General features: G+C 41.2%; 1 protein-coding gene across 6 annotated transcripts in view; it reads right to left on the reverse strand.

Moving 5' to 3' along the window:
• Positions 1 to 6264: 6264 nt before the first annotated feature.
• Positions 6265 to 26627, reverse strand: part of znf536 (zinc finger protein 536) — a 223851-nt gene continuing 203488 nt past the window's right edge. For all 6 annotated transcript variants that reach the window (XM_070964539.1, XM_070964512.1, XM_070964521.1 and 3 more), the window contains one exon: positions 6265 to 7665. In XM_070964539.1, the coding sequence (XP_070820640.1) occupies positions 7406 to 7665 (260 nt within the window). In that variant the 3' untranslated portion in view covers positions 6265 to 7405. The remainder of the gene's footprint in view (positions 7666 to 26627) is intronic.

The raw sequence follows: 26627 nt of genomic DNA on the forward strand, positions 1-26627 counted from the left end.
AAATGCTTGACTGGAAATCTAAAAGCAAAATTTGATAATAAAAATAATGACAATAAAGTTAAAAAGTTGGAGCTGCTGGTTCCAGACTTGTTTTTCTTTGAATGATATTCTCATTGTACAAAGTCATGAGTTTTACAATCCCATCAGTTTAGGTTATGACCATACGTTTCAAAGCAACAATAAGTGATTTCCTGGCAACTTGCTGGCAGTGGAACAAGCTGTAAACACATTTAGTGCATGTACATACACTCAAGTAACTCGGTTGCAGTCAGCTTTCTCCAGTAAGCTGATTTCTTAAATGCCATATAAACAAGAGAGCTAGTTTCCCCAAAGCCCTAAAGAACACTGATTTTTTTGCCACGTATATGGGAAAATAGGTTTCTAATGAGCTGCAAGTATGCATGTGCATTGCACACAGGTGACTTTTGCAGAAAGAGCTACAGTATTTGAGATTTCAATTCAATTCAATATTCCTTTATTAGTCCCGCAAGGGGAAATTCCAGGTTTAGGGGTTTGAGAGCGAGCGGCGGTGACTTTAAAATGTGACAGCAAGGAAGAAGAGTGTTTAATCTTTGATCCCACTGATAGATTTTAAAACTTATTTAGCTTTTGAAGTAAATTAAAAGTCTTTCTGAAGATGAGGGGCGCTCGCCCAGTTTCTCCCAGAAAATCCACCAATACATGTTTTGCATCAATTTAATCATTTACCATCACTCTGTGTTTTATGATATACAACAGCACACAAGCACTGACTGACAGGACTTTAAGTTGAGACTCTCGTTTAATTACTGTTAGCTCACATGCTGTATGTAGCCTACAGCGTTTCGTCAGATATTTATTTATTCATCCACACAGTTGGCCAGCATGAAAGTGAAATATATGGAGAGATTGCTGGTTTTTAATGTGGTTTTATGAGGGGTTTTTAAAACTTATGTTGCCCTGATCGCATCCTGGAAGGAACTTATCTGGTCTGAGAAGAATCTTCTCAACCTGAAATTGGCTTTTCAGTGTTTCTGACTATTGAATTGATGTTGTACATACGGAAATTGTGACTGAGATGATACATTCATTACAGTGATTTTAGAAGGCATTCCGGCGCGTTGAACCTGTGCACTGCTGCAGACGTTATGTTTATCAGCCTGGTGCTGAGTGAAATGTTACCAGATCCAACTTCATAAGAAAGTGACCAGGGTGCTGAATAAAGACATGAGAGGGTGCAAGACTCTGTTCATTCCATGTGACAGAGTGGCTGGATGAAAGGTGAGATAATTGATGTGTGATGCATCCTTGTATTTCAAATAATTTCCTCCAACTTAAGAGAAAGAAGAAAAGAATAGAAACTAAGACAAAGTAAAGTCTAGATAAGTTGAACATTTGATTATTTGTTTGACTTAATTTATCATTATACACATTTTTTTTTCCTCCCCTCAGTTTGGTGTCCTGGATAGCTTTAATCCATGTGATACACATGAGCCTCAGCCACTGTTGCTAAGGAGCTCCGTGGAAATCAGAGCAGTAACAAAGGCTAATCTTTAGACTCCTCTGCTGTTTGGGGGTCATGCAACATAACTTTGGTGATCATCAGTTGGTCAAAGTCTTCACTTATACAATGAGTACTGTATGGCCTGGCACAACATTTGGTACAGATATTCATTGTTCTATAAGGATTAATCCTTAAAGACATTTCCCCTAGACTAGAGCCACCATGAGGTAATATGTTTGGTTGTACAAAGAAATATCTCACTATTAACTCACTATCAGACCGATTGGCATGAAATATCCTGAGATATAGTAATAAGAATTAAACCTTATTTTGAGGTTATTTCACCGCATTTGAGGAGTTGCTGGTTCTCTTGTCTCAGCTCTAATGGGAAAACAGATATTGGAAATTAGTCTGATTCCAGAGACAAGGACAAAAAATGTTCCTCTCTTTACTACTGTCATGTCTCACTACACAAGAATGAGCTGGTTTCATGCCATGCACCTTATTCATGTATCCACAATTATCCATAAATTAATAAAACCTGACTGGTTATTATATGAGAAAGAGGGAGAGCGAGGGGAGAGAGAGATGCAGAGGGGGAATATGAAGGGTTGTACTGTGAACAATCTCTGGATAATTAACAGGAAGATAAACAAAACATAAATTTGGATATTGCATTTATTTGGACTACCACTCAAATATGCGTGAAACATGTTATTTTAATTAAAAGATAAATCTATGTGACATGCTGCTTCCCAGTTAATTATTCAGTGCTGTACAATAAAAACAAAACCCATTAAATATGCCACGCACCCTATTTCTCCATTAACAGTAAAAAGCGCTCATCCTGGGGACAACATTTCAAATGCAGCTGCTGGTTTGGCTTTCCCCCCCTTTTTTTGTCCTTTCAGATTTTTTCCATTTCCCTCATTTTGCATTTACATTGCTCCTCAGATATTACAATTGCAAAACATTTGATGTGAGCAGTCATTACTTTTGAAATGTATGTAGGCCTAAGGTATCCATTACAAATGGAACTCTTTCAACAGCAGCTCTGCACAACAAATTTTAATTCTTACATTTTCTTTGGTGACTCTCTTAACAGACCTCTGTGTGTTCTATAGCTACATCAGATGTATTAAGACAATGATGAAAAAAAGAAATCAGTCAGACATCATCAATTTTTCAAGTGCAGATTTTGAATATCATTTAAATACAGGGAAAACGAATATAGAATGCATTTCATTGTAAATGTAGGTCTCTCAGCCACCTTGTGATTTTTGTTGACAAATTCTGGAAGCCACGGGTTATTCTGTATAGATGAATTAGAAATCTTGAGTTTGTAAATATGTTGGAATAAAGCAAATGTGATGTAGAATGCCCCTCATGTGTCAGGTCTGTGCATTTTGGGCCTGCGAGACCGCCAAATCAGATCAGCAGATCAGGACCATACTCTTTAATCTTTAAGACCCAACAAATTCTCTCATGGACAAGCACGTGGTGACAGTGGTGAGGAAGAACTTCATTTTAACAGGCAGACACTGCAAGCTGAACCAGGGTCTGCCTGGCCGGCCATCTGCCTCGAGTGGTTCGTTATACGGCTAATGAACTAGAAAAGTTCTTCCTGAGAGTTTGGCTGCTTCTTGCTCCAGTGTTTTTCAGCATCACCAGCAGCATGACTCCAGGGATGGTCATGTTGGTCTGTTTGCTGGTTTGTCTGCTAAAGACATTCATGGTCGCCAGAGGAAACCTACAGATGTGTTGATCCCCTCACTTTTTCTGTAGCATCACCATCAGGTTGACATTTGTGGTTGTCTCAACAAATATCGGATGGATTGCAAAGACATTTGGAGGAGGCATTTATGTCCCCCTCAGGATGAATAGCAACATCTTCCCTGACTTTTGATCTGGCACCATCACGAGCTCAACAAAGCTAACAGGGCTGTAGACGTGTTTGTAGCGCCACCTCTCCCCTGTGTATTTGGATCCTACAGGGTGTTTACATATACAGGATACCCCCCAGGTGGGGATTATCACTTTGATTTGGGTGAAACATTTCAGTATTTGGTGCCAGAAGTCTTTTCATAGTTACAATGATTCATCTTCTTCATAAGAATGACCAACCTGAATGGTGTGAAGGGAAACCGATGCAAAGACAGTGTTTGTCAGAGGTTTTATTGCAGAAAAAAAAAAAAAAAAAAACCACTGGATCAATCTTACTGCTTCAAAGTACACCAGAATGTCCAGACCGCAGTAAACAGTCCATGTTGGATACACCTCTTTAATGAATGATTTTGTCTTCTGTCAAACAGATGTGCAGTAATAAATAATGATCAAGGATATTTCTCTTTTAAATACAAAGTTATCTACTGTTAATATAAGATTATAGTTTGCAACAAAACCACTCTCCTCATTTTCTCTCCCAGTGGCTATAGAAATCTTTTTCATTAAGGAATGTGGAGAGTATTTGGACTAGGATTGCATACTACAGAATCTATTGCAGGCTGAAATAAATGGGCATGGTTTATTTCTTTTTTTTCTTCTTCTTCTAGCACCAGTGTTTATAATTGAACAAACTGCATGTGCTACTTCAATAGGCAGCTTGACGGAGATCAAACAGCATGGGGACAATAGAATGGATTATTTTGGGATTACAGCAGGGGGGAAAATGGCGTATCATTCTCAGGGATGGACAAAGAGTACAAGTCACAGAGGAATCACAACAAATGCCATTCTCCAGTGTCGAAACAAAAAAATATTGCCTCATCTGAGCAAGATGATGAAACCATACTGATTCACATGCGTTGGCTTTAGAAGCCAGGATACTGGTGCCAAAAAAAGTATACTTTTTCAAACAACTTTTTTTTTCTGTTGACTTTTTGTTAATATACGTAAATGTTCAGCACGCTCACAAATGTATACACACGTTCAGAAAAGCAAGCTACAGCCAACAAGAACACAGTAGTGCATTGAAACCTAAAGCTTATACTACATTAAGTTATGTGCATCTCAGTGGGAAAAGACCCTACACACTCAGTTACGAGGCAGTGAGTATGACTGACCTGTTGGCTACAAAAAGAGAATGAAAAAACATTTTAAAAAAAGTGAATAAAATACAGTTTGTCATGTACTGTAAATACTAGTTTTCTGTAGGGCCAAAAAGTTCAAATTGTAGTGTCACAATTTAAACCACGAATACAGCAGTCTTCTTTCTTTTTCCTCCATATCTCTCTCTCTCTCTGCTCTCTCTCTTTCTCTCTGCTTTCTCCTCCATCTCTCCATGTGTGCAGGCAGATTGTATTTCTAACCTTGTTGTTGTTGTGTATGTTTACGTGTACGTGAGCATTGTGTTGGATTGTAAACTCCTTTCGGCAGAGCTGAGGCCCTGGGGTTTTCCAGGGTTTAGCCTTCCCCACTGCTGCGTGTCTGTTTGTGTGGCAAGATATTGACTTTCTTAAAGTCTGGATCATTTCTCTTTATCAGAAAAACATTAACAACCCCCAGTCCCCAACCCCCTACCACCAATACCAACAGAACACCAAGTGCCACACTTCCTTATTATTCTCGCCCAGCAGTAACCAACAGCTGTCGGCACAACGAAGCATGACAGCTGATACTTTTTTCTGCCCTGAAATGCAGCCTGATTTCACAAGATCGAAATATTCCGTTTTTAATGTTTTATGTTGCTTTCTTCCTCCTCAGGAATAAAACCCATATAGATAAGAGATAAAACATGGCTTACACCACAGAAAGAATGCCTCCTTTGAAAATAATAAACAATGTGTTGTTTTTTATAGAAAACGTAGCATAATCAGGATATAAAGCAGGGTTCAAATGAATGATTATCTAATTTGTCATCATACCCCACCCTTTGGTGGCACAGCAGGTAGTGCGCGTGCCTCACAGCAAGAAGGTTGCTGGTTCGATCCCTGGGCGGGGCCTTTCTGTGCGAAGTTTGCTTGTTCTTCCCGTGCATGCGTGGGTTCTCTCCGCTTCCTCCCGCAGACCAAAAACATGCTCATTAGTTAATTGGTGACTCTAAATTGCTCCTAGGTGTGAGTGTGAATGGTTGTCTGTCTTGTGTGTTGCCCTGCGATCGACTGGTGACCGGTCCAGGGTGTACCCCGCCTCTCACCCGCTGACAGCTGGGATGGGCTCCAGCCCCCTGCAACCCCGAAAGGGATAAGTGGTATAGAAAATGGATGGACCCCACCCTTTATAGCAACTTTAAAAGAGCTTATCAGAGGAGGAGAGTTGATGTTGAGTTGATTCCAGACTGTCAAACTCTTCACGTGAGGAGAAGTTTTAGCGGGATGTCACACACCTTTTCATATGTACAGAATGCAGCTGGTTATATCTGATCTTTCCTTCTGAAGCACATGTAAAATTGCTCCCAGTTTGGTCCAGATCCTTGCCAAAATACCAAACTGTTAATGAAATAGTAGTTTTCAGACAAATCAGAGGAAGAAGGCGATAAAGCAAGAGGGAAGCCAGATGAAGTGATCTAAAGTCACAAACTAGATTTTTGACCAGAAATAATTCTTTTATCAGAAAAATGATCTGTGTAAATGCAGAACAATTACTGTTGGGAGGAAGGAGGAGGCTTCTGAATGCACATCACCACCACAGCCACCCCAGAACAAAGCACATATTTTCCCAGTGTGAGGAGCACTGTATGTGTGTGTGTGTGTGTGTGTGTGTGTGTGTGTGTGTGTGTGTGTGTGTGTGTGTGTGTGTGTGTGTGTGTGCATTGAAGGGTCAGTAGCAATGGTGGCGTGTGTGTCTGTGTGTCACCCTGTCATGTATCTGTCATCATAAAGCTAAAACACAATCAGTTAAAACTCTCCATCACTCTCTGACATGGAGCCTGTAAGGTGACCTCCAGATGTCCAATTGCCAAACCAGAGCAAAACAAGCCTTAACATCAGCTAATGGATGCTTTAAATATGCCAATTGATTTGTGTTGTATTTTCCAGGCCATTCTAATGGATTGGGCCTGTATTAGAGAGAGAGAGTGGAAGGAAGGATGGAGGAGAGAAGGAGGTGACTTGAGGGGCTCCGGCCAGCTGATGGGACTCAACTTGACCCCCTGGTGTACCGTCCAGAGTCAGGTTACCACTGTGGGACTCTGAGTGTGTGTTTGTGTGTGTGTGTTGTTGAATTGATTTCCTCTGCGATGACAGCTCCAGTCAGGCTGGCACCAATGCCCCCCCCCCCCCCCCCCCTATCCCTGACACACACGCCACCATCGCCGCTACTGACCCTACAACACACACACATATACACAGTGCTCATCACTCGCACTGGGAAAATGGCAGCCGGCGGTGTTATGTTCAGGGGTGGCTGTGGTGGTGCTGTGCATTCAGAGGCCTCCTCCATCCTCCCTACAATAACTGTTCTACAGTACTAAATCGTTTATACAGATCATTTTTCTGATAAAAGCATTATTTTGGGAGAAAAGTCTCCTTAATGATTTTGGATTACTTCATCTGGCTTCTCTCTTCTTATACCCTCCTCTCTCCTTGATTTGTCTGAAAACTACCATTTCATTAATGGTTGGTCGTCAGCCTCTCCATTCCTACACACAATCCACCGTGCTCGGTTACAAAAAAAAAAAGAAAAAATCTGAATCACTGCATCACAAATACATAGGTTAGAATGTTTTCTTAGTAAATGTTCACAGACTTCTAATAACACATATAGAGTATGTTTACTTTGTGTTTCTAACATAAGAAGAGTCACAGCGCTGTCCTCCAGCACTTTCATCTCATTGTCTCGTTGTCCGGTCAGGGTCTTCAGCAAAGGTCTGTTGGAAATTCATCTTATAGCGACCAACACTCAAGTGCATCAAGGAGTGTTGGGCAGATGATCCAAATCTATGGCATTTCAGATAATGCAAACTCTCTCCAACCCATGATGGTTTCACTCCTGGTGATGAGACAAGGTGTCCCCTACAAACAATGCAACGTCCCCTATCATTGGCTGATGAGACAAAGCAATACCAACGACGTCATCTGGGTTCTTCTCTGAGACATCGGACTCTGGACGCGAGCGCTTGAAGCGTCGGTCAGGATACTGGCTGTTGTCAAAGGGCATGCGGTGCACACACAGCACGTGAGTCTTCAGGTTGCCCTTCTGGGAGGCACTGTAAGGGCAGTAACTGCACTTGAACGGTCTCTGGCCTGGAGAGAGGAACAGAACAAGAGAATGTTGTAACTATTTTAATCTAAACCACAGTCTCAGGCAAGGTTCTTAGGTAATGTGATTTGCTAGAGATTTACTATTACAAGTGAGTGAGGTGATGGTATAGTGAGTTATTTTTCCAATCAGAGGCTTCTCTCTCACCATTGGCAGTTCCTGCTAACATTGGAGAAAAAGTGTATGAACAGACAACAAACATCCTCTCACTCTAGAGCCATTGGGTCACTAGTTTGGGGGGCCAAAGTAAGAACATTTGACAAACACTGCTGCAAATATACAACTATGTTAAAAACTGCTGTGAGTAACAGGCAATGGTATCCAACCAATACTGACAATTTATTTTACTATTAGGATCAGTTGAAGTAACAGTTAACATGCCTTGTAAGAGATATTTTGATGTTCCAGCCATGGAGGGGAGGTGCATCAGGAGTCCCCACCCGGTTTTGGTTTGACTCTTTTAAACTTACAGTGGCAAGTTTTTCCACCAAAGAATTTAGTGTGTATCTTTTCAAATCTCTTCAAAAATTTGGAACCCACATTGTTTAGTTACATATTGCTAACTTGCAATCTTCTTCTTTGCTCCACTTTGTTGGTGCATTGCTTCTTTTCTAAGGCCTTTACTGCCACCTGTCGATCAGTGGCATGACACACAAACAGAGAAACAAAAGAGAATGCGCATCAAAGCATTGCTCCATGGTGTTACAGGTGTTCAACTCCGCACGAATTTTAAAGCTAAAATTTTTGACTTTTTATTATTATATCAGCAAATGAATCACATGTCATTGTAGGACCTGAAGAGATTTTTAAATACATGTGGTCCGTGGGGAAACCTCATCTTCAACAATGGGGAACAAATTATTGAATCTAATTCTCTCTAATTTATCAAACCTGTATGATTTTGGACTGTGGGGGAGGAACATGCAAACTCCTCATGAAAAGGCACCAGTCTGCTAATGAATCCAAACCTTCATACTATGACGCAGCCCTAGTCCTCCTTGCTGCCCTTCCTTCATATTAACAGTGTATGAAATGACTGATACTCAATAAAAAGCCTGGTATATTGGCCTGTAACCCTAGCTTGAACCTCCACCCTTCTGGTCACTACTCGACTTCTCTGGCCTTCAGGCTTCCTCTGGCCCTTATAAAGGCAACATGAAATATTAGCCTCAGAATCAGAGATTGGGTGAAGAGGGCAAAGTTGAAGACAAAGAGCAGAGGAAGAATGATTTTCTCATCTGCACTGCCTGAGCAGCCCAGCCAAGGTCCTTATTGAAACAAATATATCCTCAAAACATTACCCAACACTTAACACTCGCCTCATTTTGTGCAGTCAGAAGGCTCCCACAAATTCATCTGAACTAAACTTTTGCAGCTCCCTGAGTCGATATGCATCTTTTGAAGAGTGTGCATACATCTAGTCCCTTGAACACAATAGCAGAGCAGAACGAGGCAAGGTATTTTTCTCTATCTCCCCCCTTGCCACAGCTCCAGCACAGAATGTTCTCCCTAGATTGAATCTGATCATCACTGCAGCAAACACAATGGCCCTTAATAGCACCAGCCGTTTCTTTGAGGGATGCCGATTACACCGCCATCATAACCCACTTCACTTAGCTCACTCACTCACAGACAGACAGAGAGGACAAAACAAAATGGAGAGGGGGGGAGGAAGGACGAGGGAGGGGCAGAATGAAGAGAGTTTGAGCCCTCTCTGGTACTTTAGGTTATTAATAACAGTACATTTGCCGTTATCCTCGTTTTCTTTTTTTTCCCCTTTTTTTCTCTTTATCTCTTATTTAATTTGAAACGCTCTAAATCAAATTAACATATGGGGTTTAAAAGAGGCGTAAGGATAGGTGCAAGGAATATCAATAGGTAAAAGGCCAAGAATTAAAGAGCAAACAATCTTTTTGAAGCACTCACTGGCATACACATGGGGTTAGAGGGGATGAGTGCACAGTCTGCTAATATTAAACATAAAGACGGACACAGGCAGGCTAAAGTATACACACACACACACACACACACACACACACACACACACACACACACAGACATGATGCGAGGAAGCAATGAGGCAATGCAGGGTGCACGGAGGCAGCTACTTTGTGTTTGGCAATCTGACACAGGATTTGGAGCCTCTCCGGCTTTCTGATATTACATTGTTTGCTCTGGAGCCACACAAAGGGGATTGCTACAAGTTTGGAGGCTTTGGATGTTCCAGTTGTCTGAATTTCCAGATAAGCTAGTCGGCGGCACACAATGAAGGGTCCCTTTTATTCGTGTGCAGTTTAATTTCACACTCTCTTACATTACGTTAAGTCCGAGAGGCAGAATATCCCATCCCATTTTACACTTAGAGAGAGAGCGAGTTATGCCCCCAAACAACTCAACTCGTTTTTTCTTCTCTCCCTGCGTGCTTACTGTTCGTCTCCATGGACTTTAAAAATAAACACAAATCAAGCTCGGTTTTATCTCCGGGGAGATGTTTAGGTAAAAACGAGAGCGATTGTGGTTTGAATTGCATGGCTTTAAAAAAGTTTGGAAAGGATGTATAAACTCGAGTTAGGGTCGAAATTGAAATTGACTTCTGCTGAGCAACTTAGAGACACACACAGGCTATACTTGTTATGGATTCAAAAGAAAAAAAGGTTCTGTCTCTCCGACACTCTCTTCCACACACACGCAAAGCCACAGGCGTTAAGCAATCCACATGCCCAGCTACTGTGAATGGCCAAAGTTGCCATCATTAATCCATGTCCTCTGGTCTGTGCCAGTAACCAAAGCAGCCCACATGCTGAGTGTGGCCCAGCAGCACAAAATTAACCTCAGTTCTGTTAAATTAAACCCTTTCTTCCACTCTTTTCTTTCTTGCTTTGTCCATCTAAACTCTATCATACTTCTCCCTGTCACTTGGTCACATTAGTCAGAACTGGTGTAAAGCCGTAATGTGTTAGTAAAGATTAAAATGATTTTCTTATAATGAGTGCTAATGTGATTTATTGTTTCAATTCCATTTGTGGCAATCAAGATCTGATACCAAATTCTGTATTGCACAATAGTGATTCAACTTGCACCCACTTGTACCCGACGGGCACAAAAGAAGCCATGTATTTTATATGTAAAGAGGAGCTAAATAGCATTAGAATCAGAATTAAACAGGCAAAAACAAGATAAATTCAGACATTTGGCAACCTTGTCTCCTATGTTTGTATATTACTAATTTTAAAAAAAAAGGCTGAAAAAAAAATGACTGCATTTTTTTTAAATCAACATGAAGAGGAAACATTTTTAAGGAATCTTTCCCAACAATATCTGCTCTCAGCAACACAGCATGATTGGACATTTTCATAGGATGAGTCTTTGGCAATCACTCAGTGTAGTCTTGATCGGATATTGCTTTCTTTATCTTTATTAACTTTATTAACTATTAACCCCAATACTTCCTAACCTCAAGCAAATGCCTTTGTTGGCTTAGGATGTCAGCTTGGTCTCTGGCGCCCACCATCCACCCTAATTCCCTGTGATTGGTAGAAACACACTTGTTCACTCAAAAAAAATAAATTAATCAATTTAAAAGAAAAACATCAACAGATCAGGCATAATCTGGAAGGCAATTACATTTTAGAACATCTTTGACCAAACAAATGACTTCTATGTGTACAGAATTTTTAGAAAACAGGATTTAAAACAGGATGAAATGTGTAATTGTTGCCTGGCAGAAAAAGACATAATAAATACCTCCACATACATACAGGTGTCATTGAAATAATCACAGATGAGTAAATCAATTGTATGTACATTCTTTAATTACATACTTCACTAAACGTTGTCTTTCTTTCTATATCTATCTCCATCACCTTTGACCCCTTGCCTTCCTTTTTTCCTCCAGCATTCTAGTAATCCCATATCTTTGTCCACTCTCTGTTTTTCTTGTTATGGTCATAAAATATTGGATACGCCTTCATTTTTCTCTAATTAGTAATATTCGACCAGTTTACCAAGCTCACATCAGCAACACAATCAGTGCTGAGTGTTCTTTGGCCTCATCAGTTAAGTAGAATGCAGAGCAGGTCCTTCTAATTGAGGGGTTGACTTTTTTGTATTTGCTTGCTTTAATTTCAAACATCCCAATCACAAGCAAAATACATAGAGGTTGCAAACACGTCTCACAAGTTACTACACAGCCTTTTGGCAACGTGTCAACCCAAAAAGATGATGATGACAATCTACTAATGCACTCACTAATGATCTGAAGCTTGAGCTTCATCTCACCCCTTCATAAGCAAATAGAGTTTGGTGTCAGGTGTCATCACGGCATGTGAACTACTCATATATGGGTGGAGATTTTAACGCCTGTCTGTTCAGTGTTAGAGTTTGGCCAAGGATGTGCATGGCCACATAGATCCTTCTCTGGGCCAGCTGGCTCCACCATGACCCTCTGTTACAAACAAGAGTGTAGCAGTGCGAACCAAATGCAGGAGACAGCAGGCAGACAGAATCAAATGCTGACTATTTTGAAAATATTTTTTTTTTAAATGGAACACAGGAACTGATGAGATGACTCAACAAAGACTGAACTGAAAACTGGACTAAGATACAAACTAAAGGTGAAAGGAATTAGGTGAATGCTACAGGAGGTCAAGGAAGGAGGTGTTTGGTTGAGGTTGAGGAATGCAGTGGGAACAGGGCAGAACGAACCAGGCTGATGCAGGGCAGCTGTGGGGAGAAAGTGTGGAGAGAAAAGTAGGCTTTGGAGTAGCACAGGAGAGAAGCAAGAGGGACTCCATGGCAAGTGGCCTGGGAGCTAAAGGATGGAGGGATGCACAGGGGCAGAGCTGGAAACCTCAGGCAGTGGGCCCACGGGCATGATTGAGGCGAAGCTGAAGACCTCAGGTGGGCAGCCTTGGGGCAGGAAACAGGCTGAGCCTGAGACCCTAGTGGGTAGTCTTGGGGAAGCACAGAGGGGGAGCCACAGGCTCCAGGCGGGTGGCCTGAGGGAAGAACTGAAGCAGGTCTGGAGGGCAACCAGGAGGCAGATCCAAAGGGTGGAGCCACTCTGGAGGATGGACAGGATGCTGGACAGATGGGCAAAATTGGCAGTAAAGGTAGAACCTGGAGCTGGCAGGAGGCCAGTAGGCTGGTGGCTAGCTGACTCAGAAGCTAGAATGAGACGAGCAGGCTAATGGTTATGTCCAGGGGAGCGATGACCAGGGAGGCTGGTGAAGCAGGCAGGACAGAAACAGGATGGCTTGGCTGCTGCAGGCTATCAGGCTGGGAGGTTGAGTGCTGTGAACACAGCTTCACTACACAGACTCCAAGCAAACTGCCATCCATCTCTTGGCCAGAGCTGGGTCCTCCTTGTAGGCAGATTGAAAGTACTTGATTACTGACCCACCATCAGAGTCCTTAGGATGGATGAAAGGCTGAACAACATGTATCTGGTCAGTCCATGACTGGTCAAGTCATTCTGGTACAAATGAGATTGGAGCAGGTGGACCCAAATAGAGACAGCAGGTCTTTGAAATACAAACTAAACTGATGATGGTTCAGGTGGAGAGATGGGTGGAGAAGCTCAGATGAGAGGAATGAAGTGAATGAAACAGGAAGGTGATGAAGGAGCTGTTTGGCTGACGAAAAGACTTGAAATAGGGCAAACTAATGATCCTGATGCAGGGCAGGTGTGGGGCAAAAGTGTGGATGGAAATTTTGTAAATAAAACAACAAAAATTAAGAAAACTACAAAACCGGATAGCACTGTGACGAGACAATGATGTTCTGTCTCAAAAGCTCTAAAAGATTCGAGCTTTGATTCTTGTGACAATATACAGAAGAGTGGTCAAACGTAATCTGAGTCCACATCTGTAACTCTTGGACTTCTTCCTGTAATTACTTTCTGCGGTCAACATTCAGTTTATTGAAGCTTTTGTAAATCCTTGTGTTGAAGTATGTTCCTATGGGTGGTTCTCTGGCCGCCTTCTATTCTCTCCAAGGACTGTGAGGGCAATTTAAGATCTGTAAATGGATTTTTTTTTTTTTTTTTTTTCAGCATTCATCAAGGGATGGAAGTTGATAATTCTCATGATGATCAGAGAAACATCAGTACATATTTGTGTTTTGTGTTTCACAGCTCAGTAAATTGTACATTAGCTTGTACATATACATTAGCTTACTATATCACTGAGACCACTACAATAAAGTCCTCACATCATGTTATAGGCTTCAGATTGGCTCAACTGCATAGTGATTGGTTTGACACTTTGTCAGTGGCTGAAAATTTAACAGGTCAGTTCCAACATCTATCATCATTCTTAAGAACAAATATCAATACACTGTCGCATTGATCGTACATACTAACAGCATCGATGTTAGTAGTTTTTTTTTTTGGTTGGTCATCCTCCTTTCCATTACATAACCCTCACCCAGAACAGTCATATTTTGCATCACATTACAGACTTGCAATTAATTTCATAACCATTAACCATAACTACACCTTTTTGTTCACCTTAACCAATAGTTTTAGTTGCATCAAGTGTTAACCATAATTTAGTTAAGATTATCCTCCAGTTCATTTATGGTGCTCATCAATGACATTGTACAATCTGTGCAATGCATTTTTACTTTGCTTTATAGGTAATTTGTTCTTTTTGTCTTTAAGTGCACAGACACTTCGGGTTGGGTGCCAAAAGCCTTTAAGAATGAAAGACGGAAGGGGTGAGGTGGTGGTGGGGGGGGGGACGACAGTGGTCTTGTTTTCATTAGTGTGGCATTATCTAAGCCTGTTAATTAACCCCCTAAGGCCCTCTGCATGGAGATCAGAGAAAAAGGGGGAGAGAGGAAGTGAAGAGGAGGGTAGGAGGAGAGGACTCAGTGGGTGGAGGAGTGTGTATGTGTGTGTTTGTGAATGCATACGCATGTGTGTGTGTGTGTGTGTGTGTGTGTGTGTGTGTGTGTGTGTGTGTGTGTGTGTGTGTGTGTGTGTGTGTGTGTGTGTGTGTGTGCATGCCTATATCACACTGCTGCCACAAACATGCCCACCCTTCACCTGGCACACATGCACTCCTCACTCACCCCCCTCGCCTGCTGTATTTTATCTCTACCGATAAACACACACTCACACTCACACACACACACACACACACACACACACACACACACACACACACACACACACACACACACACACATTCGTGCTCTCTAGTGGAGGTAAAGTAATGATGGACTCTTGTCTCTTTTTTACCCTGTCTTTGTTTTTTCTTTTGCATTTTTTTTTCCTCCCTTCCACCGTTATTTAACAATGTGTTCATCTCATCCCATCTGCTGCACCAAAAGCCTGACAATCATGTCAGAAATGTGGAGCTTTCAAAAGAAAAATAAAGAATGACTTATTGAATTAGTATTTGCTTCTCCTTCCTTTCAGATATCTTGATTATTTGCTGTTCAGTCTGGGAAAACCTATTTTTGTCAAATGGATTCTTGAATCATTGTTGTTTTTTTTTGGCGTGGGTTGTTTTTGATTTGAAATGGCACTCAGGAGTGACAGGAAGGACAGCGGGGATGCAATTATTGCACTGAAGTTATAACTTACCAAAAGTCTCTTTATATTGAATGTTTTGTGGCCATATGTGAAAAGTATACCACAGCTCTTGGAAAAGTGTTTTCTCGCCTGTGCCTTGTGAGAGGAGCTATCTTAAGACAGCAACAGATGGCAGTGCTGGCATCAAATGGCATTTAAGGATGGAAGCGTTTGGTTGGATGCCAACACGCTGTTCCTGGTCTTTATGTGCCACTGTATATGTGTCTGTGTGTTTCTGTGTCGCACATTCTGCACATGTGCACATTAATACATGCTTTCATGCGTTTCTATGTGTGCGTTTGTGCTTCTGCAATGTGCGTTTTGGTAAATGTTTGTGAATATATGCACGGTCTGTGTGTGGATGTGAAGCTCGTACGGGAGAAAAAGAGGGAGAAAACTGAGGAAATATGTGGATTTGTGTGTGTGTGTGTGTGTGTGTGTGTGTGTGTGTGTGTGTGTGTGTGTGTGTGTGTATTACTGCTGGAGGGCATTATTTCATGTGTTTTGAATTCATGATACACGCCAACATTTGACATGGTCCTTGTACAAAAGGACACGCACATACATTCATGTGTCCATACTGCAGAAAAGACAGTTGCATAGTTATTTAAAAGTATTGTGTAAAGTTGAAACTTAGAAAGAGAATTTGACTATTTAAGGAAGATATTAGTGAGAAAAGACAGAGAGAAAATGAAATAGACTGCGATACAGACAGAGTTTGGAGGCAGAGAGACAGAGACACACAGAAGGTGTGAGCAATTAAATGTGCTAAACCATCTGTCCAATAACCTGCATGCATGCTGTGGCTCCCAGATTACTCAGCAAACTGCAGCAACACCCTCACACACAGACAAATGAATGCCAATGCATGTGCACTGAAAAAGTGTTTTCAGAGGTGTTTCATGGATTGAATCATACTTCTATTACTTGTGGATATCTGTTAATTTCCTCCAAAATATGTGTATTCAGATTTACACCTGACATGGGTGGAACTTAACCTCACGATGTTTTAAATAGTCTGTGCTTCTTCATGCTCTATGTTAAATTGTTTTCTGCTTCATTTATGCCTCTCAGACATATATGTTTTAGTTTAATTACACACACAATTTAACCATCTACCTAAATTACTGAAATATTAAGTCATGATTTATACACCTTCATTGAAGAAAAAAAGCACATCCAAACTGAGTTGAAATAAAAGCTGTGTGATTGTTAAAGGTTCAAGAAAAAAGGAAAAATGGAAAAAGGAGGAGATGTTGGGAGAGTCAGAAATGCACTGGGCCATAATGCATGTTTTTCTTAAAAACTCAATGTTGCACGTAGCGGGAGGAGGCACAGATGGATGTTAAGCTGAACTGAAGTGAGTGGAAAAATGAGATAACTGTTAACAGAAAACTGGTATTGTATAGCTAATAGTTCATATGGCCATATTGCATAATTTTAAAATGGGCCTGCAGTGGAGGAAGGTTCAGATCAGACTTTTTTTAGCCTCTCAATTTCTGTCAACTGTCAGTTTGTACAAAGTACCAAGCTTCATTATCTGATGGAGAGGTAAAAAATAACACCTGTGCATCAAGTCTGGCGACAAAATCAAACGTTATTCAGGATGATACCGCTCAATGTCTGACTGTTGACCTGAAGACTATCTACACCTCCAGCTGCCTTTTGGTGAATCTGCATCACGGGAAGTCATCGTGGCTTTGTCTGCAGCAGCTCCTTCGTGTGCCTTTTCTTATCTGATTTCTATGGATTTATAGACAAGTTAGAAGAAGCGGTATGATGCCAGTGTTGGCTGGACAGTGGTGAAAACAAAACCCAATTATTACTGCAAAAAAAATGGTTGCTGTTTGTATCTGCAGAGCAAATTGTGTGTTTGTATTTGAATCATGTATTAGTTCGAGAGCCAGGCTCAAATGTGAAACCAAAAGATAAAGTAAAAGTATAGGAGAGCACAGCATTCTCGCCTTAAATGTTACAGACTTCTGATTAATGTGGCATGAATCACTGTGTGGCTTTGTGTCCATTGCTTTTTTGGAATATATATTCTTTTTTTAACTCCTCCCACACCCTCAGCCCCCTCCAAAAATAAATACATTTACATTACTTCAAACAGCCTGAAGGGAATTTCCCCTTCTCTAGATTCCCTCTGATGAATTAAGAGCATTTCCCTCAACGAGCTGGCGTGTTGATAGAAAATTGGCCTGAAGTTTGGGGAATAGTGATTTGGTCTGTTTCCTAGCTTAACTAGAGAAAACCAACACGCAAATAACACCAGGGGAGGCACTTAAGGAGAGAAGAGGAACTGTGGGGGGAGAGGGGGTGTAGGGGAAGGAGCTCTTTCAGCATCAAAGCTAGCTAAAACGTCCCCACCAGGGACTAGGTCCCATGTTAAATACTGAACTAGATTATTAATTGCTCTACCAGTAGGACCTGTTAATAAGAACCCAAAATAGCAGCTCTTTTCTTTCTGTCTTCATCTCTTGTTCTATTTTCACTTTTCATGCCTCTTTTCTGCTGTTTTTTTCCCGTGCTTAAGCTCAAAGTTTGCTTCACACACTCGTTCTCTCATTGTTTGCTTGCTCAGTCACTGAATTACTGTAACTAACACTTACTCACTGGGTCTCACTCACACACTCCTAATTTCAGTCATTCGCTCACTCACTTACTCATTGCTTTGTTCACTTAGTTTTCTTTCCTTCACTCGCTCACTCACTTTTTTCTATATGAAATGAATGAGTAAAGGAAAGAAACTCTCAGTCACTCGTTCACTCATATTATCAGTCAAACCATCAAAATTTCTTCCAGTCATGTTTTCCTTCACTCATCTGTTTGCTCACTCACTCACTCACTCACTCACTCACTCACTCACTCACTCACTCACTCACTCACTCACTCACTCACTCACTCACTCACGTATCACTTTGGTTAACTTTTGCAGAGGGATTCAGTGTGTGTGTGTGTGTGTGTGTGTGTGTGCGTGTGCGTGTGTGTGTGTATACGCAGACTCCATGGCCAACCTCGCCTTATTTTTCCTCAGTCAGAGTCCCTGCTGAACTGAGGGAGGCACAATCTGCTGCTGACCTGTCACTGTTCACAGATAATGGATGCCCAACTGCATGTGTGTCTGTATGAGTGCGTGCGCGTGTCTCTGTATATGTCGGTGCATATGAGCTTGTGTGTGTGTGTGCATACGCGCGGGCTGTCATCCATGTCTCTCAGCAATAAAGAGAAAAAAAAGAAAAAAAATGGAGGGCAGTGGGGGTTGATAGATATGCCGGCCACCTGCTTCTCACTCACATTCTGACACAAAGAGCATCGGCTGCTCTGCTGCATTAATCATCATGAACTTCCTTTGACCTCAACACACAGCGGCAACAGCTCAAAGTTAGAGAAACAGTCCGAAAACAGAGAGGCAGACTGAGATGCAGGACTTTGCTCGAGGCAGTCCAAAGGAGGGTGGTTTTAGTTATTGCTGATTAGAGTTAGAGTACTGTCGCCTCTATTGTCTCCCGCGGGAGAAATTTGTCTTGGGCGTCGAGAGAACACAGTGACGTAGCCATTTATAATCAAAGTGCAGTCATTTAACACTAAACCGTAAAAATGTTTACACTGTATACAACGTATTTGCAAAAAATTCAATTAGAGGACTTCTGCCTCAAGGCACCCCTGTGTGTCCCAGGATCCCATCCCTCGTCTAGAAGTTAAAGCAACATTGCGAGTGGAAGATCTGAACAGCAGGGAGAGGTGGGTGATGAAACTAAAGACTTCACTTTGGATCCTCACAGATTCAATTATTGTTGAGTTACCATCGAGTAAAGCACTGAGGCTAAAATGCTCAATCAGGGCTGTGGTGGTAAATAAAAATCTCAGCTCCTGCATCTTAGGCCGACAACATAATCCATCACATCCTCATTACTGCGCATGATGTGAACATACAAGAAAAAAAAAGGTTAAAAGACATGGTTTTTAATGTGTCTAAGATGAATATTGTTAATTTTTTTTTTTTTACATGCTTGCATGTAGAAAAAAAAATGGTGAATAAAATGATGGAATTTACGAGATATGAAAGAAATGTTCAACAGTTAAAGGTTCAAAAAGAAAGAAGTCAGAGTTTTCAAAATGACAAAGCAGCAGGTGTGTGTCACTCCTCTACCCGTCAACTAGCGCTAACGTTAGCACGGCGCCTCAAAAGGCACATTCAGCTTCACCTCTGCTGAAGCTTCATGAGAGATTGAGACATCTGATGCTAATGTCCACTGGCAGCAACATTCTTTGGCAACTGAACTTCATAGAGGTAATCATGAATTTTACTGCCAAGAAAACCAGGCGTAGACACTTCGAAGGGTAAGTAAGTGTTTCATTTTAAAGCCCCTAAACTGTTTATACAGCTTGAGATGCATCTCGTGTGCTCTGTTGGAGAGGTGGTGGTGTTTGCAGTTTAGCTGAGATTTTGTAGTGTGTAGTGATTATTGCAGTGTGTTATACTGTTGGAGAGAGATGTTTGTGTTATTTGAAGGATGTGATGAGGTATAAACGAAGTGAAGCGACTTTCTGATGCCTGAGTACATTTTTTGATAATAATAATACGTATGTAGTTTTATTTAAATGTGAGTTTGAATCAAAGACAATGACATGTAATTGGGTGTTTCTAGACTGTGGTGTTGCTGCTTTAATTTCCACCAGTGTTAATGCCTTGCTGCGTGGAGGGTGTCTGTGTTTAATCTCTGCCTCACACGTAGGGGTGGTAGATTTTGAACGGTGGGTAAGCAGCATTTACAGGCTTACAACACAACCCTGTCTACATTACAAGACTGTGAGCAGCTACCTCATGTAAATGTAGTCTGAAAAATAATAAACTGCTTTACAAATAAGGTTAAAATGCTTTGTGCACAGATCATTTAGGATTTATTATAGCAAAAGCCAATTCTTCAAAAAGCAAATGTGCTGTACATTATCTTTGAGTTCCAAATGCACACATTGTTTTTTTATTGCCAGTCGCCTTAATAAGTCTGTGAAATCTCTGGAATATGTGCCAAAACACAAGCATCCAACTGAACCAGGCCCAGTCAGAGACTAAAGGGAAGCATGTTACTGTAACTACATCTATTTTCCTATTTGTTTATTTTTATCTTTGTTATATTGGAAGAAGTTGCGAAGACAGGCAGAATAAGACAAAAAAAAAAAAAAAAAAAAATCAGCATCAATTAGATTTATCTTCGGTATAAATTTTGAACCAGGTTATGCAAAATTACACTTCTTCATTGGCGAGTGGTGAGTGCATTCCATGAAATGCAGAGCAAGAACCAAATCAATTAAATACAGTAAATGTATTGTGAAATTAAAAAGTGTCCCCTTCAGTGTCCCCCTGTCACTTTCCCTCCACTTGTGAACAATGTATCTGTATCAATAAAATAATAAAACTGCAAGTTGTGTGCTGCCAGAAAATTCTGATTGCTGTGCTGTGGAGCAAAGCGTTCATAATTACACTGAAATGTGCCTGTATAAAATGCCAATCTTCACAATGATGACATTGCAAGATGACATTTTCCGCTGGTAGCAGGTGCGAGACAAGCTGCAGCTGAAGAAGCTGTTTTTTACACACAGCCTTAAGTGGTGTGTGTGTGTGTGTGTGTGTGTGTGGGTGGGTGTGTGTCACATTGCCCTTACCAGGTGCTCCTCAAGGACACGCATCTAATTTGTGCAAAACAGGAGTGTAAATATTATGTCCATGTGTCTGTACATGCATGCATTTCTCTCACTTGGAGGCAGTTGAACAACTGGTTAAAACAACAAGAAAAACCCTAAAATGCATGCGTGCCGCAGTGCACACTTCAAATCTCGATTGTCTGAACTTAGCAACTCCTCTTTGGCTGTATTTTGTGAGGCAGGTAATATTAGCATTAAACAAAAATATCCCTTTTTCACAGAGATCAGCTTGTAAACACGATCAAGACTTGATCATGTTTTGCATTTTCCGAATGTGATCCTGCATACAGAATAATCTAACTCAGAATTATCTGCCAAGGAGCTTAAATGCCTTTGGATCCAACCAACACCATAACTTTTTAAAACCTCTCCCGGTAGAGCTCTTATTTACCCCCTTTCATAAGCTCTCCCCTCTTTCTTATCTCTGTTCCTCAATTCCTCTCCTCCTCCTCCTCCTCTTCTCCCTTTCCTGTATTTTTCTCCTTCACTTTCTCTACCGGGGGAAGCCTATTTGTCCGCTTTAAGTGAAATCACTCAATTCTTTCAGGAAGAGACTTTGGAGGCCCCTGGTAACCAAGAGAGGGAGAGAAGGAAGAAAGAAAGAAGAAAGTATGTGTGTGTGTGTGTGTGTGTGTGTGTGTGTGTGTGTGCGAGAGTCCACCCTCCAAATAAGTTCCATTAATCATGGGCCAGAGTCTAATGTAACTAATATTTTACAATTAGAGGAGACAAGATGGAGCTGGGGGCCATCTATCTCCCTTACACCACATGATCATCGATTCATAAGAGCTGAGGAGAGAGAAAGAGGGAGGCCATAGCACACTCGCCCTGCATAAAGCACACACACACAAACACACACACACACCTTGCTGGGCACACGCTGACACACATGCAGACGGTAACACACCCACATACATAAGCACAGATGCTTAGCAGGAAACAGAAGGATGCATGAGAATGAGGGGACAAGCTGTTACATTAGCATTTGTCCGTATATGTTTGGGTTTAAAAGTAGGACTGCAACTACCAGTTCCATTCTTTTTATCGATCATTCTATTTTCCATTAAATTATTAATGGTTTGGTTATAAAATGCAAGAAAATAGCGAGAAATGCTGATTACGCATTCTCAGACTCTCACGTCCAAAACCGAAAAATAATCACATTACAGTGATCTAAAAACAGAAAACAGAAAAGCAGCAACTCCTCACATTGAAGGTGTTGGAATCAGAGAAATGTGGGCATTATGGACTTTGAAAAGAATTGATAAAATATCAAAATGCATGCTTACTAACAAAATATGTCAACATTACTTATTTTGTAGACAGTATAGTTGAGTATCATGACTGTCTATTTTATATAGCAGTAAACATTAGCTTGATCAATGTGACAGGGCATGTTTTTTTTATTACAGAATTAATCATTTAAAATTTTTGTACATTTGAAGAGAGCAAACAACAAGGGGAGAGGACACAAACAATGACGTTCAGAAAAGTGTGATGCATAATGTCCTTTTTAAAAGTGCCTTTGAGCAAGAGACTAAATTCCTACTAGCTGCAGGAGTCCTTCTCTGAACCTCCTTTTAAAGAGGTGGAAGACAAACCCAAGATTTGAAACAAACAAACAAAAAGTCTCCTGAAGACTAAAACAATTTGACCGACACCAAAAAAAAGCCTTACATTTTTCTTCATTTTATCAAATTTTTGGTACATATTATTTCTGTTTTTGTAGGCTTGAACTTAAACATTCTGAGGTCAATTAAAACCCCCAACTTCCCTGAACACATGCAATGACATTCACTGCTTCTCTCTGCAATGCAACATGCAGCTTCCTCAGAGGGGGACCGAGCCAGCCACCAACTCTGCACCAAAACCTGGTCTGCTGTGCCCTCTAGTGGTCCAACCATAGAGCTGCATCACAAGATCACAAGCCTCTCTAATGTAAAGGAGGAGGGAAAATTAGAGGCAGCTGAACAAATGAGCAGAAAGGCAAGTTCATCTGCAGGTCACCATCTGCCCAGCGACCAACCAAAGGCTGGCACAACTGCAACCGCTGCAGAGCGTCATCTTAAACACATCAATTCACATGTAGATGCATGAGCATGCAGACAATTATACAACACGCCAGCATGCATGCACAAACATGTGCTTACACACACGACTGCATAACATGCCATGGAGGAAAATGAAAGGAAATGGATACTGGAGAGAGACAGAGAGAGAGACAGAGAGACAGAGAGAGAGAGAGAGAGAGAGAGAGAGAGAGAGAGAGAGAGAGAGAGAGAGAGAGAGAGGGAGGGAGTTGAAAGACAGGAGAGAGACAGAGGAAATGATGAGAGAGGAAGTTAAATGAGGAGCAAAGAGCAGTGTTAATCATGCTGTGAAAGAGGTCGCTTCAAATGCTGAAACTGCTCAGCTGAACAATGAACAGCAACACACATGCAAACACAAATGCACACACACACACACACACACACACAGACACAAAGACACACACATGCGACAGGCCGGGTGGAATGAAAGATGACTTAATGTGTTTTTTAATCAAACACATGTGCACTGTTACATAGAGACACACGCTTACTCAGATTGGGCTGACATACTGTACAGTCATACACACAGTCATTTATACATACACACACATGCACCCAAAATTTACAGTAAGCAACATGATGAACCCACAAAACATGCACGCACACACACATACACACAGACAAGCAAGTAATATCCTGATTGTTCCTTCTCAGTCTCATATCCAGCCATCTGAAACATCCTTGGCGTTGGATGTGGTGTGTGTGTGTGTGCGTGCGTGCGTGCGTGCGTGCGTGCGTGCGTGCGTGTGTGCGTGCGTGCGAGCGTGCGTGTGTGCGTGTGTGTGCATGTGTGTGTGCGTGTGTGTGTGTGTGTGTGTGTGTGTGTGTAAGTGTGTGTTTGTAGATATAAAACAGTCAAACAGTTACTTTCTCCGGATGTGAGTTTTATTGGGAACAGACTTGGGAGCGTCGTGGCAGGAGGCCCCCCACATCTGGTGCGCTGCAGCTGATCCGTTTAAAAATTAGTCAGGCATTGACCTGGGCAGCCTCCCAACAGCTCTGCAGCCTTTGGGGTCCTGACGTTAGGTTAACACAAACACGGATTCCATCAGTGTGGTGTGGATCAGGTTTCGGATGACAGAGGGGGGCAATGTAGCTGTATAACGTTTCTTCCTTTGAAAAGCAGCATGAGGAGGCGACTGTGCTGGAGTGAACTTCTGACGTGCACAACATTTCTTGTCGTTTGTTCTCATACCGTTATGATGATGCAAAATGAGTCACTGTACGCCTGCTCACCCGCACATACCCTCACACACACAAACACATTTATGTTACTATAGTTTTGATGAGATTTCTTCACCTAACCTTGAGTTCTTGATCTCTAACACCGTCTGCCTTCGATAAACCCAAAGCTAAAAAAAAAGGCCTGGAGTTTCTGATTATTATTGATTTTGCTTCTTTTCAATGATGCAAGTACAAAAAATGGAAACAGTAACACAGTGTATGAAGGCAATTAAGGTTAAACAAAAGGAAGGAAAAAGGTTAAAAAGCCTAACGAATAACAAACTACTGAATATTACAGTAAGCACCGCTGTGATAAGAACCCTGTAAAGCTTTGTGATTTCTTACTACATTTCACAGCATTATTATTTTACCCTTATCTTTTCAGGTTTATGAATAATGCCTTAATAGTTCATTTAAATTCAGTTTCAGGCTGCAGAACATGTGCCAGGCAGAGTTCTGGTGTTCCACTAAGCTGAGTGAGCCCAGACACACCTGACTGAAGCAGCTCACAGGTAATATTTACACGCACACTCATTTTCTACATTATTTGTATGTTTACGTTTAATACTTTCAGTTCCTTAGAGCTGACATTTAGCTGTTGATAATTTAGCCATACTTTCACTAAAGTAAAGTCAGGAACGCAGGACTTATTTTTTAAACAGTATTCTTCTTTTTCCTACATATTGTTTCTTTGGTTTAAGATCTCCTCATGTCTCTATACGTGTATATAAATGCACCCACAACATTCTGTAGATCTGCTCGTGTCAATTTAGCAAATCTGTGGGATTAAGTTTCTGATTTTCTCATCTGCCACATCGAAGCATGTCGTCATGTTATCTATGGCTGATTTTTATTGGAGCTGCTCGTGTAAATAATACTGTATGCTTTGAAAGAGTGCTATACAAAGGAGAGTGGTCAAACATAGGTGGCATGGAACTGAAGAGACAACAGCAGGGACGTCACATGCATGTGCTCAGTGTCAAAAAGTGAAAGCTGGATGGGACTGGAGACGGAGACAAGGCAAGAGACAAAGGTGTATCATACACACTACACATGTCTTTAATCTAGAAGAGATTATTTTTCATCTGAATGTCTCAGTCTTCCCTTTACTTGTTGCCATCTGGGATGTTCTGAGCATGCTCACATGTCTCCCATCATGTCCTGTATTGTTTCACTGCAGCTACTTTGAGAGCACCTTTGGGAGACAAAGTAGTGCAGAGAGTAATTTACTTGTGTGTATTAGACATCATGATCATAGTCCATGAAGCTTTGCCATCAAATTGACAGAGATAATGACTTGTGTTGAAGTGACGCACTACTCTCCAAATAGTTTCCCCACATCTGATCACAAAGTGACACTCCGACATGCCGGCTCGCCTTCCTGATTCTCACTCTGTCAGAAATGAAGAAATTAAAAACATGAAACAGGCCATTGCTCTGTGACAATCCATTTTTTTTTAGTTTGAATACATTTTATTTTTACTATAAGTACAGTTCAGTAGTTACAAAACGAAGCATCTGCCATGAGGGTACAGCGAAACATAAAGAGTGTTCAGCTCACAAGACAGGTTTTGTACATAATATGTGGAGTGGAATGCTCATTATAGCTGGTTCAGAGAAGGAGAGAGCCGAAGCAAGTCTCTCGCCATTAATCTCTCATCTTTACACCCCTGGAAAACAGAGATAGGGTCAGAGGTCAAAGCCATTGGTCAGTGCCTCCAGCAGGATACGTCTGATTGGTTTACTCAGACCCCATTTCCAGAATTCCACCCTTCAAACACCCTGTTATATTTCCCTACAGCCATTACTCTCACTTTTCATATGTGTCACTCGTATTATTTTAGTTTTGAATCCCCTCTTTTCCTGGCATATTGAAATTGAAAGAATGGTTAATTGTAATCTACATAAATCAAATTAAAATGAAAAAAAAAAAAAAATAGACGCTTTACTGCAGCAAAATCTCCTCAAGTTGGAATTTGAGCACTGAATCACTCAGGCTAAAGCAGCAACAGGCCTACGCTGCAGGTCAAAGGGTATTAGCATACAAAAGAAATCTGGGTAACAATTTGTCAAAGCCACATATAGTATAGAGGTTGATCAAACTAAAAGAAGTATTATATTTGAACTGTACATACCGCATTAGAATTTTTCTCTGGGTTCACAAAAAATGACGTAGAAACATTTCACAATGCCAAGGGACACACAGACACACACCTTCAGTTTAGTTAGTTAGCTAGTTTTGTACTGTATAGGTTGGATTTATAATACTATCACAGTGCAAAATACTTCTGAGAACCAAAACAAATGAAAGAAATAAGAAAGGATAAAGTCCCTCTATGCATAATGG

This window comes from Chaetodon trifascialis, chromosome 1 (genome assembly GCF_039877785.1).
Source record: "Chaetodon trifascialis isolate fChaTrf1 chromosome 1, fChaTrf1.hap1, whole genome shotgun sequence".
In the NCBI taxonomy this organism is placed as follows: Eukaryota; Metazoa; Chordata; class Actinopteri; order Chaetodontiformes; family Chaetodontidae; genus Chaetodon; species Chaetodon trifascialis.